At 45.1% G+C, this 15414-nt stretch overlaps 1 protein-coding gene across 2 annotated transcripts in view; it reads right to left on the reverse strand.

Annotated features, from left to right (window-relative positions):
- Positions 1–15414, reverse strand: part of LOC125895577 (ephrin-A2-like) — a 99894-nt gene that overhangs the window by 17000 nt on the left and 67480 nt on the right. For both annotated transcript variants that reach the window (XM_049587519.1, XM_049587520.1), the window contains exon 2: positions 1379–1671. In XM_049587519.1, the coding sequence (XP_049443476.1) occupies positions 1379–1671 (293 nt within the window). The remainder of the gene's footprint in view (positions 1–1378; positions 1672–15414) is intronic.

Here is a 15414-nt window from a genome sequence, read left to right on the forward strand (position 1 = left end):
CCCACCAGTCCACCCTGTGGTTGTATGACTCTGCCCACCAGTCCACCCTGTGGCTGTATGACTCGGCCCACCAGTCCACCCTGTGGTTGTATGACTCCACCCACCAGTCCACCCTGTGGTTGTATGACTCCACCCACCAGTCCACCCTGTGGTTGTATGACTCGGCCCACCAGTCCACCCTGTGGCTGTATGACTCCTCCCACCAGTCCACCCTGTGGCTGTATGACTCCTCCCACCAGTCCACCCTGTGGTTGTATGACTCCACCCACCAGTCCACCCTGTGGTTGTATGACTCTGCCCACCAGTCCACCCTGTGGCTGTATGACTCGGCCCACCAGTCCACCCTGTGGTTGTATGACTCTGCCCACCAGTCCACCCTGTGGTTGTATGACTCCACCCACCAGTCCACCCTGTGGTTGTATGACTCCTCCCACCAGTCCACCCTGTGGTTGTATGACTCCACCCACCAGTCCACCCTGTGGCTGTATGACTCCGCCCACCAGTCCACCCTGTGGCTGTATGACTCCTCCCACCAGTCCACCCTGTGGTTGTATGACTCCACCCACCAGTCCACTCTGTGGTTGTATGACTCCTCCCACCAGTCCACCCTGTGGTTGTATGACTCCACCCACCAGTCCACTCTGTGGTTGTATGACTCCTCCCACCAGTCCACTCTGTGGTTGTATGACTCCTCCCACCAGTCCACCCTGTGGTTGTATGACTCCGCCCACCAGTCCACCCTGTGGTTGTATGACTCCACCCACCAGTCCACCCTGTGGTTGTATGACTCCACCCACCAGTCCACCCCATGGTTGTATGACTCCGCCCACCAGTCCACCCCATGGTTGTATGACTCCACCCACCAGTCCACCCTGTGGTTGTATGACTCCGCCCACCAGTCCACCCTGTGGCTGTATGACTCGGCCCACCAGTCCACCCCATGGTTGTATGACTCCACCCACCAGTCCACCCTGTGGTTGTATGACTCCGCCCACCAGTCCACCCTGTGGCTGTATGACTCCGCCCACCAGTCCACCCCATGGTTGTATGACTCCACCCACCAGTCCACCCCATGGTTGTATGACTCCACCCACCAGTCCACCCTGTGGTTGTATGACTCCACCCACCAGTCCACCCCGTGGTTGTATGACTCCGCCCACCAGTCCACCCTGTGGTTGTATGACTCTCTCTGACAGTCTCTCTGACAGTCTCCATCCATGTCAGTGAAAACATGGATGCTTCACACACAGAAGATCTATACAATCAGCACAGTTTCAAGATTAGAGTCACCAATTCAGTATCTGACCAAATGTCTCCCCTTCTGTTCCTGAGATATGACGTTACTCAGTAATACTCAGTAATACTCAGCAGTACTCACAGATGTAGTAGTACTCGTGTCCCGGCCTGAACTCAAAGCCCAGGCTGAAGGGCGTGAACAGCTGGAACTTCTCGGAGAACTTGAGCGGTCCGTTGGGGCTCTGTGGTCGGTTACACTCCCAGCGTTTGAAGCCCTTCCTGTGGTGGTCGCAGGTGGTGTAGCCGTCGTAGTTCACCATGTACAACACGTAGTGCTCCATGCGCTCAGCCGCCTCCGCCCACTCGTAGTGCGGACAGTAGATGTCCAGGTAGTCGTTGATCGCCACCTCCACCGTGTACTCGCCCCGAAAGAACCTGGGGAAGAGGAAGAGGAGTGATGTCATTTCCTGTGGAGCTGCTGAAGAGTCTTTTCTCACAGTTTCAACATTTTCTTTTGATAATTTATTTGATTAAATTAAAATAATTTCTTTCTCTACTGAACATAGAAGCTCACGAATCTCCTGATGATGTCACCATCACACAGCTTCAAGGTTTCTTTCCACTGTGTTTTGGACATTTGTTTTTCATGGTATTAATGTTTCAGCTGTCGAGGTATTGTTTTGACAGTAATAGTATTTCAGCTATTTTGATGGAAGAAGAAAGTTTCAATTTCAGTCTGTTATTTTACAATCAACAGTTCAGCTGAACATTTTTTTGTTTTTGGCCGACAGTTTTTCTGATCACTGAGAAAAACGCTGATTTGACATAAAGTCAAAAATAAAAGTTGCAGTAACTTTTGTCATTTTCTCGTAGCTCAGCTGCCACATCTCTCTGACACTTTATTTGGATGTAGATTAACTGCTAGTTTATCTTATTACATTTTTAAAGTAGTGCCTAACACCGGTATTTTGGATGTTTTTTCCCACTGGTCTGAAAAATGACATGTTATAGAAGCAAAAAGGCCCAAAATGTCCAAACTGAGAGGTGTCTGTGTGTCAGTTAGAAGTGACCGTCATTATTTCTTGTTGTTAAACTATATTTTGTAAATTTTATTTATCATTTAAACTTTCTGTTGAATGTTTGTGAATTTTATCCCCTTAAGTCATTTTTATTCAGTGTTTCCTGTGAAAATGAACTTAATGCACATCACCTCTTCTGTACCTCCTGGGTCTCTGTAGCTCCTTCTATCTGCCTCTCACAGAGCCATTTTGCATCGCTGGGGGTAAGGTGGAATTTTTACTTCTGCCTTGAATCAACACCTTAACTTAACCGTAGACTCTGCGTCAACATGGAGCCCACGCTGTAGCCTGACCTGCACCTCCCCAGAGATGTAACTCCACGTCACAGTGACGCAGACCTCCTGTCTGTCTCTGTAATGCCTGATTTATGGTCCTGCGTTAAATCAACAACGTCCCTACGTCGTAGGGTACGTGGCTATGCAGGAGGCTTGCCGTAGTCCCCCGGCGACGCAGACCCAGTGCAGACCAAGAGGGCTGTGATTGGTTTGCTTGGTAGCAACGCATTTCCGGTTCCGTATTTCCAGATTGCGCCATCCCCGCCATGTTTAAACATCTTCTGTTGCGATGTAAATGTTTCAGTATTAAGGCCCATTTATGGTCAACGTTAAATACGGATACGGATGGAGCCGTCTGTCCGTGCTCCGCGTTCATTTCTCTGTGACCGGAAAAGCCGGAAGCTAAACAAAGAATCAACTAGAGACGACGATAACCATTCAGGAAAGCCTCCTACCGCTCTGGTGGTGAATTGCACCAGGACGAAATGGAGTGACGGAGAAGTTCGAAGGGTTCACGACGGTGTCACAGCAACGACGTAGGTACGTCGTAGGTACACCGTAGGACCATAAATCAGGCTTAAGCTGAAACCTGAATTTCTGACCATTACCGCCCGCTCCCGCAATGTGTATGTCCGCTCCCGCCCGCTCCCGCAAAACTCTGAGAATTTATGCCCGCACAATAATAGAGATGCATTGATTTTGTGTCTTCTCCCGTCCCGCAGGAGAAAACACGTCATTTTATAGGCTATTAATAAAAAGATTCATGGGGTTGTTTGTTTCGTTTCCCTGGCCTGCATGTCTTTTGATGCACCGGTCAGGAATAGCGCTCCTATTTCGTTGTTTTCATTTAGTTTTTAATGAAATAAAGGCTGTTTCATATTCTATTCTCCTCCTCTGTATTTATTTATTTTTCTACCTTTACATAATCACGCACTGATTGAGGTTCAGGTCTCTTTTCTAAGAGAGACCTGAATAAGAAACATAATGAGATAAAGATAAAGCCTATGCTCAATAACACCGGCATCATCACGCCTCTTTATGTAATTAACAAATAGCAATGAGAGTAGGCTGTGAGTGGCTCAAATAACACTAATAAATAACATAAAATAAACAAAGTTAATGAATGAATTTAACAAATGAATCACTTGGCCATAATATTGCTGTGGAGGAAGAGAATGTTGTTATTCTGTGTGTTTCAGTGTTTGTTGCTCTCTGTTAAGTTTCCTACACACACACACACACACACACACACAGACAGACAGACACACACACACACACACACACACACACACACACAGACAGACAGACACACACACACACACACAGAGTTCTACTTTGCCCACTAGGTGTCGGTGTTTTTAATCTCTTTTTTGTTTTCCTGAGGGAACAGCCAAAAGAAGAAGAAGACGTAGTCTTTCGTGGTTTTGTTCTGTTTTCAGCGAAGTGTTTTCTGGTGTATTTTAATAGTTCCTTGATAATAATGTGAATATAATGTGATGTGTTTGAACCTGGAGGAGAACATGTAGTGAGACGCAGGGCCGTTTGCTCTGCTGGAGGAGCAGAGGTGCACAAACAGGTGTCCACGAGACGACTGTGTCATTCAGTCCTCTGCAGGCGTGAACACATGCTGGACAACAGCATCTTTGAGTCGCACACACACGCTACACATGAGGAAGAGACTGAAGTCATTTATCAGTTTAACACTTCAGAAAGTTTTTCCTTCTGTTAAACTGAATCTTTTTGGGTTTTGGACGGACAAATAAAGATGTTTGCAGACGTGACTTTGAGTCGTTGAAGCTGTTTACGCTAACCCGTGCATGTTAAATGACTTCCTGAGAACCTGCGGTGAACGACGTCTCCACCTGCACACGTTCGGTCTGAAGTCGACACATTAAGATAAAGTTTCCTCGGAGCAGAGACGGAAACATGTGAAACATGTCGGGTGAATCAGTCAAAGTGTTTTTGTTTCTCCTCACAGCTGCTCCGTCACACTGTCGCCGTCATTTACATAATTTAATTGAGCACAAACACAGATTCTGTCACAGTGTGACACACCAGTCAGTTACCTCCTTATTACCAACCATCATCACTCAACAGTTGATCCCAGAAAACAAACTAATCAAACTTCATGTGTCTCTGAATATTCATGTCACAACAACACTGTGTGTGTGTGTCTGTGTGTGTGTGTGTCTGTGTGTGTGGGGGGGGGGGTCGTCCAATCAACAGAGCTAATTTGGATTTTGGTAATGAGGTTTGAACTGACTGATTTGGTTTCTTACGGTCCGTCCTGATTGGCTGAGCAGTCCTGGTTTAATCACAGCTCGTTTTAAATTCTGCTCTGCTCTCATTTAACAATAAAAAAAGTTTCAATTCACGTTTGACAGATGGTGTGTGTGTGTGTGTGTGTGTGTGTGTGTGTTTTTTTACTGTCCTCAAATTAAAAATCCATTAAATCAAACTGATCCTGCTGAGTTGACTCTAACAGACAAACAGACTTGTCACTTCTTACAGTGCGTGGGAAAAAACGATACAGCACAGTTTTTGTCATTGATCAGTTTGAGAGTCCAAATTAGTGAATTCCAGCTTCTTAAATGTGAATATTTTCTGGTGTGTTTACTCTGCCACAGTAAAGTGAATATCTTCAGACAAAACAAGACATTTGAAGACGTCATGTTAAAAAACACTGATCAACATTTTTCACCATTTTCTGGCATCGTACAGATAAAAAACAAAACAATAATCGATTAGCTGAGAAAATTATCGACAGATTCATCAACAATAAAAATTTCTATTGTGTTTTGTTTGTTTGTTTTTTTCCTTTTAATGTCTTTTTAATGTCATTTTGTGTGTCTGTACGGTGTCCTTGAGGGCCACGAAAGGCGCCTTCAAATAAAATGTATAATTATTATTATTAACTGTAAGTTGCAGCCGCACTATGTGTACCGCTTATTTCTGATGAGCTGAAAATGCTAAAACAGAGCAAACTCCAGCGGGAGGAGAAAGGTGACAGCTCCCAGGATTCGGCCAAACTGCACTTTATGTACAATCGATCTTTTATTATTGTATGTATTATTCATTTTTGCAAAGACAGGTTACAATCCAACTTGTGGTACTAGAATAATGAAACCAGTTTTCGGTCCACTAGATGGTGCTGATGTTTCATCTCCTGGTGAGGTCAGCAGAGGTCTCTGGAAGTTTGTCAAAACAAAGATGGAGGCACCGAGACAGAAATCAGAAATGTAGCGTCAGCGTTTAAATCAAACATCTGGGCACAGAAGGAAAGGAGGACGTGCACGTGATGCATGAGAATAAAATACTCTGGGAATACTACGAACATGAGGGCTCACCTCACAGGCCACCATCCAGAGATAGCGTTAGCCGCTGACAGCCAGCTAACGCAAAAAATCACCCAACACTGGACACACTGAGCTCGACACAACTAGCATCAGATAATAACACAGTCCATCACCTACTTCCTGTGAAAGATCTGCGTCCATACAGCGCTGCTGAAAACCAAGGCTTTTGTTACATGCTAAAAACACATGAACCCAGGTATGTGACTCCGCCCCCACGTTTTTTCACTCACACCAGTACCCGAGCTCCACAGAGACGTGACGCATAGACCTGAGGAACCTTTGAGTACAGCAGGAAGGGTGGAGTTAACCTGTGACGCAGTGTCGTAGTGAAGCTGCTGGATGTTGGGCACAAGTGTCCCCCTGTCCTCCAGGATGTTGGACACAGGTGTCCCCCTGTCCTCCAGGATGTTGGGCACAGGTGTCCACCTGTCCTCCAGGATGTTGGGCACAGGTGTCCACCTGTCCTCCAGGATGTTGGACACAGGTGTCCCCCTGTCCTCCAGGATGTTGGACACAGGTGTCCTCCTGTCCTCCAGGATGTTGGGCACAGGTGTCCTCCTGTCCTCCAGGATGTTGGGCACAAGTGTCCCCCTGTCCTCCAGGATGTTGGACACAGGTGTCCCCCTGTCCTCCAGGATGTTGGGCACAGGTGTCCTCCTGTCCTCCAGGATGTTGGACACAGGTGTCCTCCTGTCCTCCAGGATGTTGGGCACAGGTGTCCTCCAGGATGTTGGACACAGGTGTCCCCCTGTCCTCCAGGATGTTGGACACAGGTGTCCTCCTGTCCTCCAGGATGTTGGGCACAGGTGTCCTCCAGGATGTTGGACACAGGTGTCCCCCTGTCCTCCAGGATGTTGGGCACAGGTGTCCTCCTGTCCTCCAGGATGTTGGACACAGGTGTCCTCCTGTCCTCGACCACCCAAACTGGTCTGAAGGGAGTCAGTGAGTCGGCCACAGGTAGACTTATTTAACTCTATATTTGTTAATACTACTGTTTAAATTTCTTATATTTTCACGTATCTTTCCTCTCTTGCAAGGAGCACCTGTAACATAAACAATTTCCCCTCGGGGATCAATAAAGTATTTCTGATTCTGATTCTGATTCTGACTGACTCAGTCTGAACACCTGGTCCAGTGTGGCGTGACGAGGCTGGCTGCTAGCGTTAGCATCAGAGGCTATGCTAGCTCAGACCTCCAGGTTTGTGTTGAGGTGATATTTCAGACTGAAGGTCTTCAGTACATCTCGCTGTTTTTTAAATGCAAATGTTCCGTTCACAAGGCCGAGCAGCGTCGTCTCGTCTGCCTCCATCATGTGACAAAGACACTGTGGCCTTCAGTGACGCACCGGGTCAAAGGGCACCACAGAACGCCATTAATCAGTGTTTGAAAAATTGAATGTTATTTTTTGTGTGATTTAATCAAAATGAACGTGTTATTCTGACAGCTCTGATCCTAATACTTTTGTACTTCATGCAGGACTCTTACTTGTATCCTGTGACATCACTACGTGTTCCTCAGAACTTCTTCCAACTTTGATTATTATTAAATAATTTTGACTTTTGTTTCATAGTTTTGTTTTATTTGTGTTGTCTGGTGAACAAACTGAACTCTGTCATACGTCACTGTGACACAACGACAGAACGACTCTGAGATTCTTTTTAAAAAAAAATCCATCAAACTTTGTTTTATCTATAACTAACAATAATAAATCAATAATATTTAAAGAATCTGACCAGCACATCCCCTCAGACTTTTATTTTTAGTGAAGCTTCCTGAAAGTGTCTCACTGGATGAGCAGAGCAGTTATTTTGGCACAAATGGACTTCCATATAATCGAGTTACCTTAATGATTTCAAAGTTTCCCCTCAGAGTCTCTTACTCTGAGCAATCATTATTCCCATGTGACCTGAATGCAGCGTCAGAGCGTGGTCCTGATGGAGGTCGATCAGCTGGAAGCATCAGCTGAGTGAAGTGTTTCTCCTCGCCGCGCCCTCTCCGTCTTCGCTAACGCCATTAGCAAAGTGCACGCTAACTCGGTTAGCTGAAGGATTGGGTGACGCTAACAGGCGGTGCGTTCACTGACCTCTGTCCCCTCCAGCTCTCACATCATCACTCATCACAGTAATGGAGAGAGGCTCTGTGTCAGTCCCAGAGGGCCGAGGGACCACCGGGTTCACCACCTTCATCATCATCCTCATTTAGTCCAAACCAGCAGCTTATTGTAAACCAACAGAGATTCTTCCTCACAGCAGCGACAAGAAGTAACTAAATACATTTACTAAAGTACAGCTTGGAGGTATTCCTACTTTACTTTCTATTTTCTGCCACGTTACATTTCTGTAATAAATACTTTACTTTTTACTGCACATCAAACACTGTAGATACGTCACAGGTTCAGCTCATTCATAATATGTTGTACTTTTACTTCAGTAACATGTTTGATCCAGGACTTTCACCTGTAACACTGAGGTATTAGTACTTTTACTGAATGAAAGTATCTGAGTACTTTTCCCCTCTGAGTATTTCCATCTAAACTGAGGTGGAGTCGAAACTGATGGTGTCATTTTGTCTACATGTCTGAGGTGCTGACAGAAGGATCTGATTGGACGTGGACAGGTGTCCGACAGTTCCTCTTCTTCGCCCACATTTTCTGTCTTTGCGTCCGGCAGCTGCTCAGAAGAAAGAATATCTGAACATATTTCACCGTCCACACCTGTGATGTCACAGCTCCCAGCATGCCTTGCTGTGATTTACAGTTTAATCTGTGCAGGTCTCTGGAGGTCAGGTGGATGAGGTCCAGGTCCGATGGTGACGGGGACTGGCCAAGGTCGTTCGTGACCTGCTGACAGAATGAAGCTGAGACAGGAAGGAGCAGGTTGTCTCTCAGGCTGCGTCTCTTTGGACACACCTGGAAGCTGCTGACGTCCTCCTTGATCCAAGGTCCTTGTATGTTCTGTGTCTATGTCCTGTACGTACGGCGTGCTGCAGGTGTTTCTGTCCCAGGAGAGGGGTCCATCCCCAGCTGGAGGACGTCTCCTGATCTGACCGGAGGGTCTGAGGACAGCTGGTGGTGACTGTGAGACCCACTGAAACAAATGTGTGATTTACTGATTCTGCTCAGGAGGTCTGGACGGACGCTTCAGCTGGTTTAAAAACACAGACTAGTTTTTATTCCTCTTAGTAAAAAAAAGTTTGGCTGTTGTTTCTGCACAGAGTTTTATATTTAAAGTAGAAAGCGCTCTCAGTAGGGTGCAGATCTCCAGCAGGTGGTCACATCCTACAACCTAGGACTTTCACCCAGGAGGTCAGAGTTCACTTCCTGTGACATCCTGCACATTTCCCTCCTTTTTTCTGTCTTGATCCTGGATAGATTTAGTTCAGTTTATCCAGGATCATCATCATCACCATCACCATCATCATCATCATCATCATCATCACCACCATCACCATCACCATCATCATCATCATCATCATCACCATCTTCATCATCATCACCATCACCATCATCATCATCATCATCATCATCATCGTGCTGATTCTAGATAGTTTGTTTATGTTGACATCAACACAGCGGTGATGGTCCTTGACTGCAGTCTGGCAAAAAAATTATTTTGAATAAGTTAATAAAGGTACGTAAATGTGTCTTCGGGTCTTTGCAGCTGCAGACCAACATTTTCCCCATTAAAGATTTTTTTTTCCTGTCGGTTTTTGTCTTTCTTGAAATTAAATCCTGCATTGTTTTAAATCTGGGATCAACCATGTAAATCACTGTGTGACTGTGTAAAGTTTATTATTATTATTATTATTATTATTATTATTATTATTATTAAATGTACAGTATTTGAATTTGTCACCTGTAGCCCCCTGGTGGTCAAACATACAATAATGCAGCTTTAACTTCAATATATTTACATATATTTTTCATGTTCTGTGTGTGTTAGATTTATTCTGTGATCATGTGACGTTCTTTACGGGCTGCGTTCGTTCCCACAGCAGCTTCATTATTTCTGTCCCACAGTCACATGACGGCGGCCCTCTGGAGATACGCGCCCTCCATTGTGTCACTGTGTTAATGTAACCTGAGTCCGTCCTGACAGGCTCAGCCACAATACCCACAGTGTTTCCTTCAGGTTCAGACAAGAAGCTACAAGCTGTGAGACAAAACTATCTGATCTGATGTCCGCAAACCCGATCCTGCACACACACACACACACACACACACACACACACACACACACACACACAGCCTCCACCCTCTGAGCGTAACTCACGCCACATTTCACACAACAAACTTTGTATTATCAGGTTTAATAATATTTTCTGTGATGTGTTGAACTCTTCATGTCATCACAGGAAGGACGGCCGTAAACTTTCAAAACAAAAGACTGCCATCACAACTGTTTCCTCTGATCACGCCTCTAAAGTTACGTGTGTGTGTGTGTGTGTGTGTGTGTGTGTGTGTGTGTGTGTGTGTGTGTGTGTGTGTGTGTGTTTAATGTACATTTTCTCATCAGATGTTCTTTATTTTCTTTTTCTGCTTCTTTTCTTGTGACATTTTTTAATATTTGTAAGTATTTGATGAGTGTGCGTGCGTGCAGCTCGTGTAACACACTCTGGTGTTTATATTGAAAATATCTGCAAAAAACAACGTCTCAGTTTTTATACATTTTTCTGAATCGCGTTTTTATTGTTTTTTATTGAAACAAACAGTTGTTGAGTTGTTTTGATCACAAGCTGCATTCAGCTGTTTTTGCTGATTAACTCTTCATATATGTTGTTTTTAAATTCATCTATTTATTTATTTATTCAGAGATTTCTAAATAATATTTTATGTAATTAATTAATTTATACACACATTTTCTGTGGTTTTATGGTTCACTAGTTAAAGCACATAGTCACACACGTTTTTCTTTATAGTTTTCTCATTTTGTGTTTTATGTTGTTTGTTTCAGAGCTGTATATTTTTTATTTTCTATTTTTGTTCTATGTTGCTGCCTGTCTCGGCCAGGACCATCCTGAAATGAGGTTTTTAATCTCAAGAGGTTAAATTAAAGTTAAATAAGAATGAATAGATAAATAATAAAAAGATAACAGACACACCTATATTTAATCATTTATTTTTTTATTCAGAGATGAAAATATATTTGTATTAATTATTTATTAGATTTTATCTCCAGATAAAAATGTACATCTATTTATTTATCAAGAGATAAAAATATACATTTTATTTCTTTACATTTTTTATATTTTAAATAGAGTTGAAAACACTTTTTTATTTCTGTATTTATTATATTTTATTCAGACATAAATGATTATAAAATAAAATATCTTGTTTAACAGACGTCGTCATGGACGTCATAAACAGCTGATAAATAAACAACGTATAAATTATACTAAACTTAAAAATGTATAAAAATAAAAGTATCGTGTGTTTTCCAGGCGATGGACTCCGTGTTACAGTCGTGCTGCAGCAGTGACACGAGTTATGGTCCTGACAGATTCCTGAGTCGTGTAATATTCACAGTGTGTGGGAACATGTTAACACACACACACACACACACACACAGCAGCCGACACATGTTCACTGTAACATGACTCCAGTCTCTTTGTCTCTGGTTACCACGGCGACCCATGATGAACTCAACACCAGACTCTGTGTGTGTGTGTGTGTGTGTGTGTGTTAGCCTGTTGGTCAGATTTATGTTTTGGTGAACGCTCAGACAGACAAACTGACGTCATTCTTCTTCTGTGGTTCCAGGAACAAGAGACTTCAAGAGTCTTTAGGAGGGAGACGAGCTGTAGAGGAGGAGGAGGAGGAGGAGGAGGAGGAGGAGGAGGACACACCTCCCCAAAATATCTGTCAACTGTCAATCAAAGTGCTTTGTGTCTCTGATGGCAGAGGTGACACACACTGACCCCTCCCCCCTCATGTGGGTCAGTGGCCTCCATTATCTTTAGTCCTTTAGGAGGAGCAGGAGGAGCAGGAGGAGCAGGAGGAGGAGGAGCAGGAGGAGCAGGAGGAGCAGGAGGAGGAGGAGCAGGAGGAGCAGGAGGAGGAGGAGGAGGAGCAGCAGCAGGAGGAGGAATGTTGTGATGAATTAAATCAACAGGAAGTTTTAATGTTGGAAAAAGTTGTCCTGGAAAAGTCCTCAGTGTCCAGGTCCTGATGGATGGGGCTTGGTTTGACAGGGTCCCCACATATCCTGGAAAACCTGGAAAATCTTTGATTCCTTCAAGGCAGTTTGCAAGTCCTGGCAAAGACCTGGGGAAGGTCTAAAAGTAGAGCAAAAGTTTCCTGGAACACAAGGTGTCCTGGAAAGGTGGTGATCAGATCAAGACTTGAGATATTTGACATGGCTCCTGTATCTCCTGAAAACCTGGAAATTTTAACATTGTTCAAGACAAGTTACCAGTCCTGGAAATGTTCTAACAGTCCCTGCTTGTCCTGGAAAACCCTGGGAAATTGAGAGATTTTTTTTTTTTTTAAAAGTAGCTTCCAGATATTTGAAAAAAGTCCTGGACAAAAAGGCGACATGAAGCAGGAACATCCTGGAAGACTGGAGATTCTTCGATGCAAGGTGTAAGAACCTTTTAATGTGCACAAATCCAGGACCTGGTGGTTCAAGGAACAGCAGGTTGAAGATGTTTGACCAGGTCCTGGAAAACCTTGGGAAATGTAGATTATTATAGGCAGCCTCCAGGTCTCAGAAAAAGTCCTAACCCAAAATAAAGCAGGGAAATCCTGGAAAATGACCTGGAAAGTTTTTGAGTGTGGATCTCCTCTCCCCTCCTCTCCTCTCCTCTCCTCTCCTCTCCTTTCCTCTCTTTCCTCTCACCTCCTCTCCTCTCCTTTCCTCTCTTTCCTCTCCTCTCCTCTCCTCTCCCCTCCTTTCCTCTCTTTCCTCTCCTCTCCTCCTCTGGGAGGATTTACAGTATCAGTGCTGACAGTATTAACACAGTTGGCTGTGATCCTTCACACTTCACACAGCTGCTCTCAAATCAGCTTATACTCTCATTTACACTGAAATACACCTCCTACCTCCTCCTACACCTCCTCCACCTCCTCCTACACCATCACCTGCACCTCCACCTCCTCCTACACCATCACCTCCTCCTACACCTCCTACACCATCACCTCCTCCTACACCGTCACCTGCTCTTACACCTCCACCTCCTCCCTCCTCCACCTCCTCCTACACCATCACCTGCTCCTACACCTCCACCTCCTCCCTCCTCCACCTCCTCCTACACCATCACCTGCTCCTACACCATCACGTCCTCCCTCCTCCACCTCCTCCAACACCATCACCTGCTCCTACACCTCCACCTCCTCCCTCCTCCTCCCTCCCTGAGCTCCTTTATCTGCGTCCCAGTCACTCCCAGTCCCTGTGTGTTTCCCCTCTGCTGGTTCCACTGGTTGCTTTTCAGTCTGTTTATTATGTTAGAACACAAACATGTTAAACGTCCTCCTGTCGACGCTCTGTGACCTTCACTCTGTGACCTTCACTCTGTGACCCTCACTCTGTGACCTTTGCTCGACCTCCTTCTACATCACCTCCTCCACCTCCTCCTGGTTTCCTGCTGCTGTTCAGGGTTAAAGCTGATTGGCTGCTGTAATCTGTGTGACATGATGTGAAGGACGGATTTAGGACCGGCCCAGGATCAGGACTGTCACACTCTGACCCATCACTGCTTTATTCCTCTGAGCAGCACAAAGCCTCCTCCTCTTCCTCCTCCTCCTCCTCCTCCTCCTGCATGTTGAGTATCAGCGGTGGAGGAAGAGGAGGAGGTCTGAGCTCTGTGACATCAGGTTTAGAGCTCAAAGCAACAGAAGAGAGAACCTGTACATGTGTGTGATGAAGTGTTGGAACAGGTCCTTTAACCCTTTAAACACCAACAACTCATCCTCACTGTGACCTCGTCACATGTCCACGTTTGGTCATGGACTTTCCACGTCCACATATGACGTCCAAGGTACCCTGGGTGTGTTGGTTGTTGACGTTCTGGGACGCCGTGTCAACTTCAGCCTGTTACGACACCACCAACTGACTTTTTTTCTTTCAACACACACACACGTGGTTAGGTTTAGCTGACACACACACGTGGTTAGGTTTAGCTGACACACACACGTGGTTAGGTTTAACCGACACTCACACGTGGTTACGTTTAGCCAACACACACACGTGGTTACGTTTAGCCGACACACACACACATGGTTACGTTTAGCCAACACACACACATGGTTACGTTTAGCCAACACACACACATGGTTACGTTTAGCCAACACACACACGTGGTTACGTTTAGCTGACACACACACATGGTTACGTTTAGCTGACACACACACGTGGTTAGGTTTAGCTGACACACACACACATGGTTACGTTTAGCCAACACACACACATGGTTACGTTTAGCCAACACACACACGTGGTTACGTTTAGCTGACACACACACATGGTTAGGTTTAGCTGACACACACACGTGGTTAGGTTTAGCCAACACACACACGTGGTTACGTTTAGCCGACACACACACACATGGTTACGTTTAGCCAACACACACACATGGTTACGTTTAGCCAACACACACACGTGGTTACGTTTAGCTGACACACACACATGGTTAGGTTTAGCTGACACACACACGTGGTTAGGTTTAACCGACACTCACACGTGGTTACGTTTAGCTGACACACACACATGGTTAGGTTTAGCTGACACACACACATGGTTAGGTTTAGCTGACACACACACGTGGTTACGTTTAGCCAACACACACACGTGGTTACGTTTAGCCAACACACACACATGGTTACGTTTAGCCGACACACGCACGTGGTTACGTTTAGCCAACACACACACCTGGTTACGTTTAGCCGACACACACACACATGGTTACGTTTAGCCAACACACACACATGTGGTTACGTTTAGCCAACACACACACGTGGTTACGTTTAGCCAACACACACATGGTTACGTTTAGCCGACACACACACATGGTTACGTTTAGCCGACACACACACGTGGTTACGTTTAGCCAACACACACACATGTGGTTACGTTTAGCCAACACACACACGTGGTTACGTTTAGCCAACACACACACGTGGTTACGTTTAGCCAACACACACACATGGTTACGTTTAGCCGACACACACACACATGTGGTTACGTTTAGCCAACACACACACGTGGTTACGTTTAGCCAACACACACACATGGTTACGTTTAGCCGACACACACACACATGGTTACGTTTAGCCAACACACACATGTGGTTACGTTTAGCCAACACACACACATGGTTACGTTTAGCCGACACACACACGTGGTTACATTTAGGAAAAAAGAGCAGGATTTGGCTTTACAATCTTACAGGAAGTGAACCGAGTGTAAAATATGAATATATATTTTGTATTGAGGACAGTTCATAAACACAGTGTAAAGTGTCGTTCCTCATCGT

This window comes from Epinephelus fuscoguttatus, linkage group LG10 (assembly GCF_011397635.1).
Source record: "Epinephelus fuscoguttatus linkage group LG10, E.fuscoguttatus.final_Chr_v1".
In the NCBI taxonomy this organism is placed as follows: Eukaryota; Metazoa; Chordata; class Actinopteri; order Perciformes; family Serranidae; genus Epinephelus; species Epinephelus fuscoguttatus.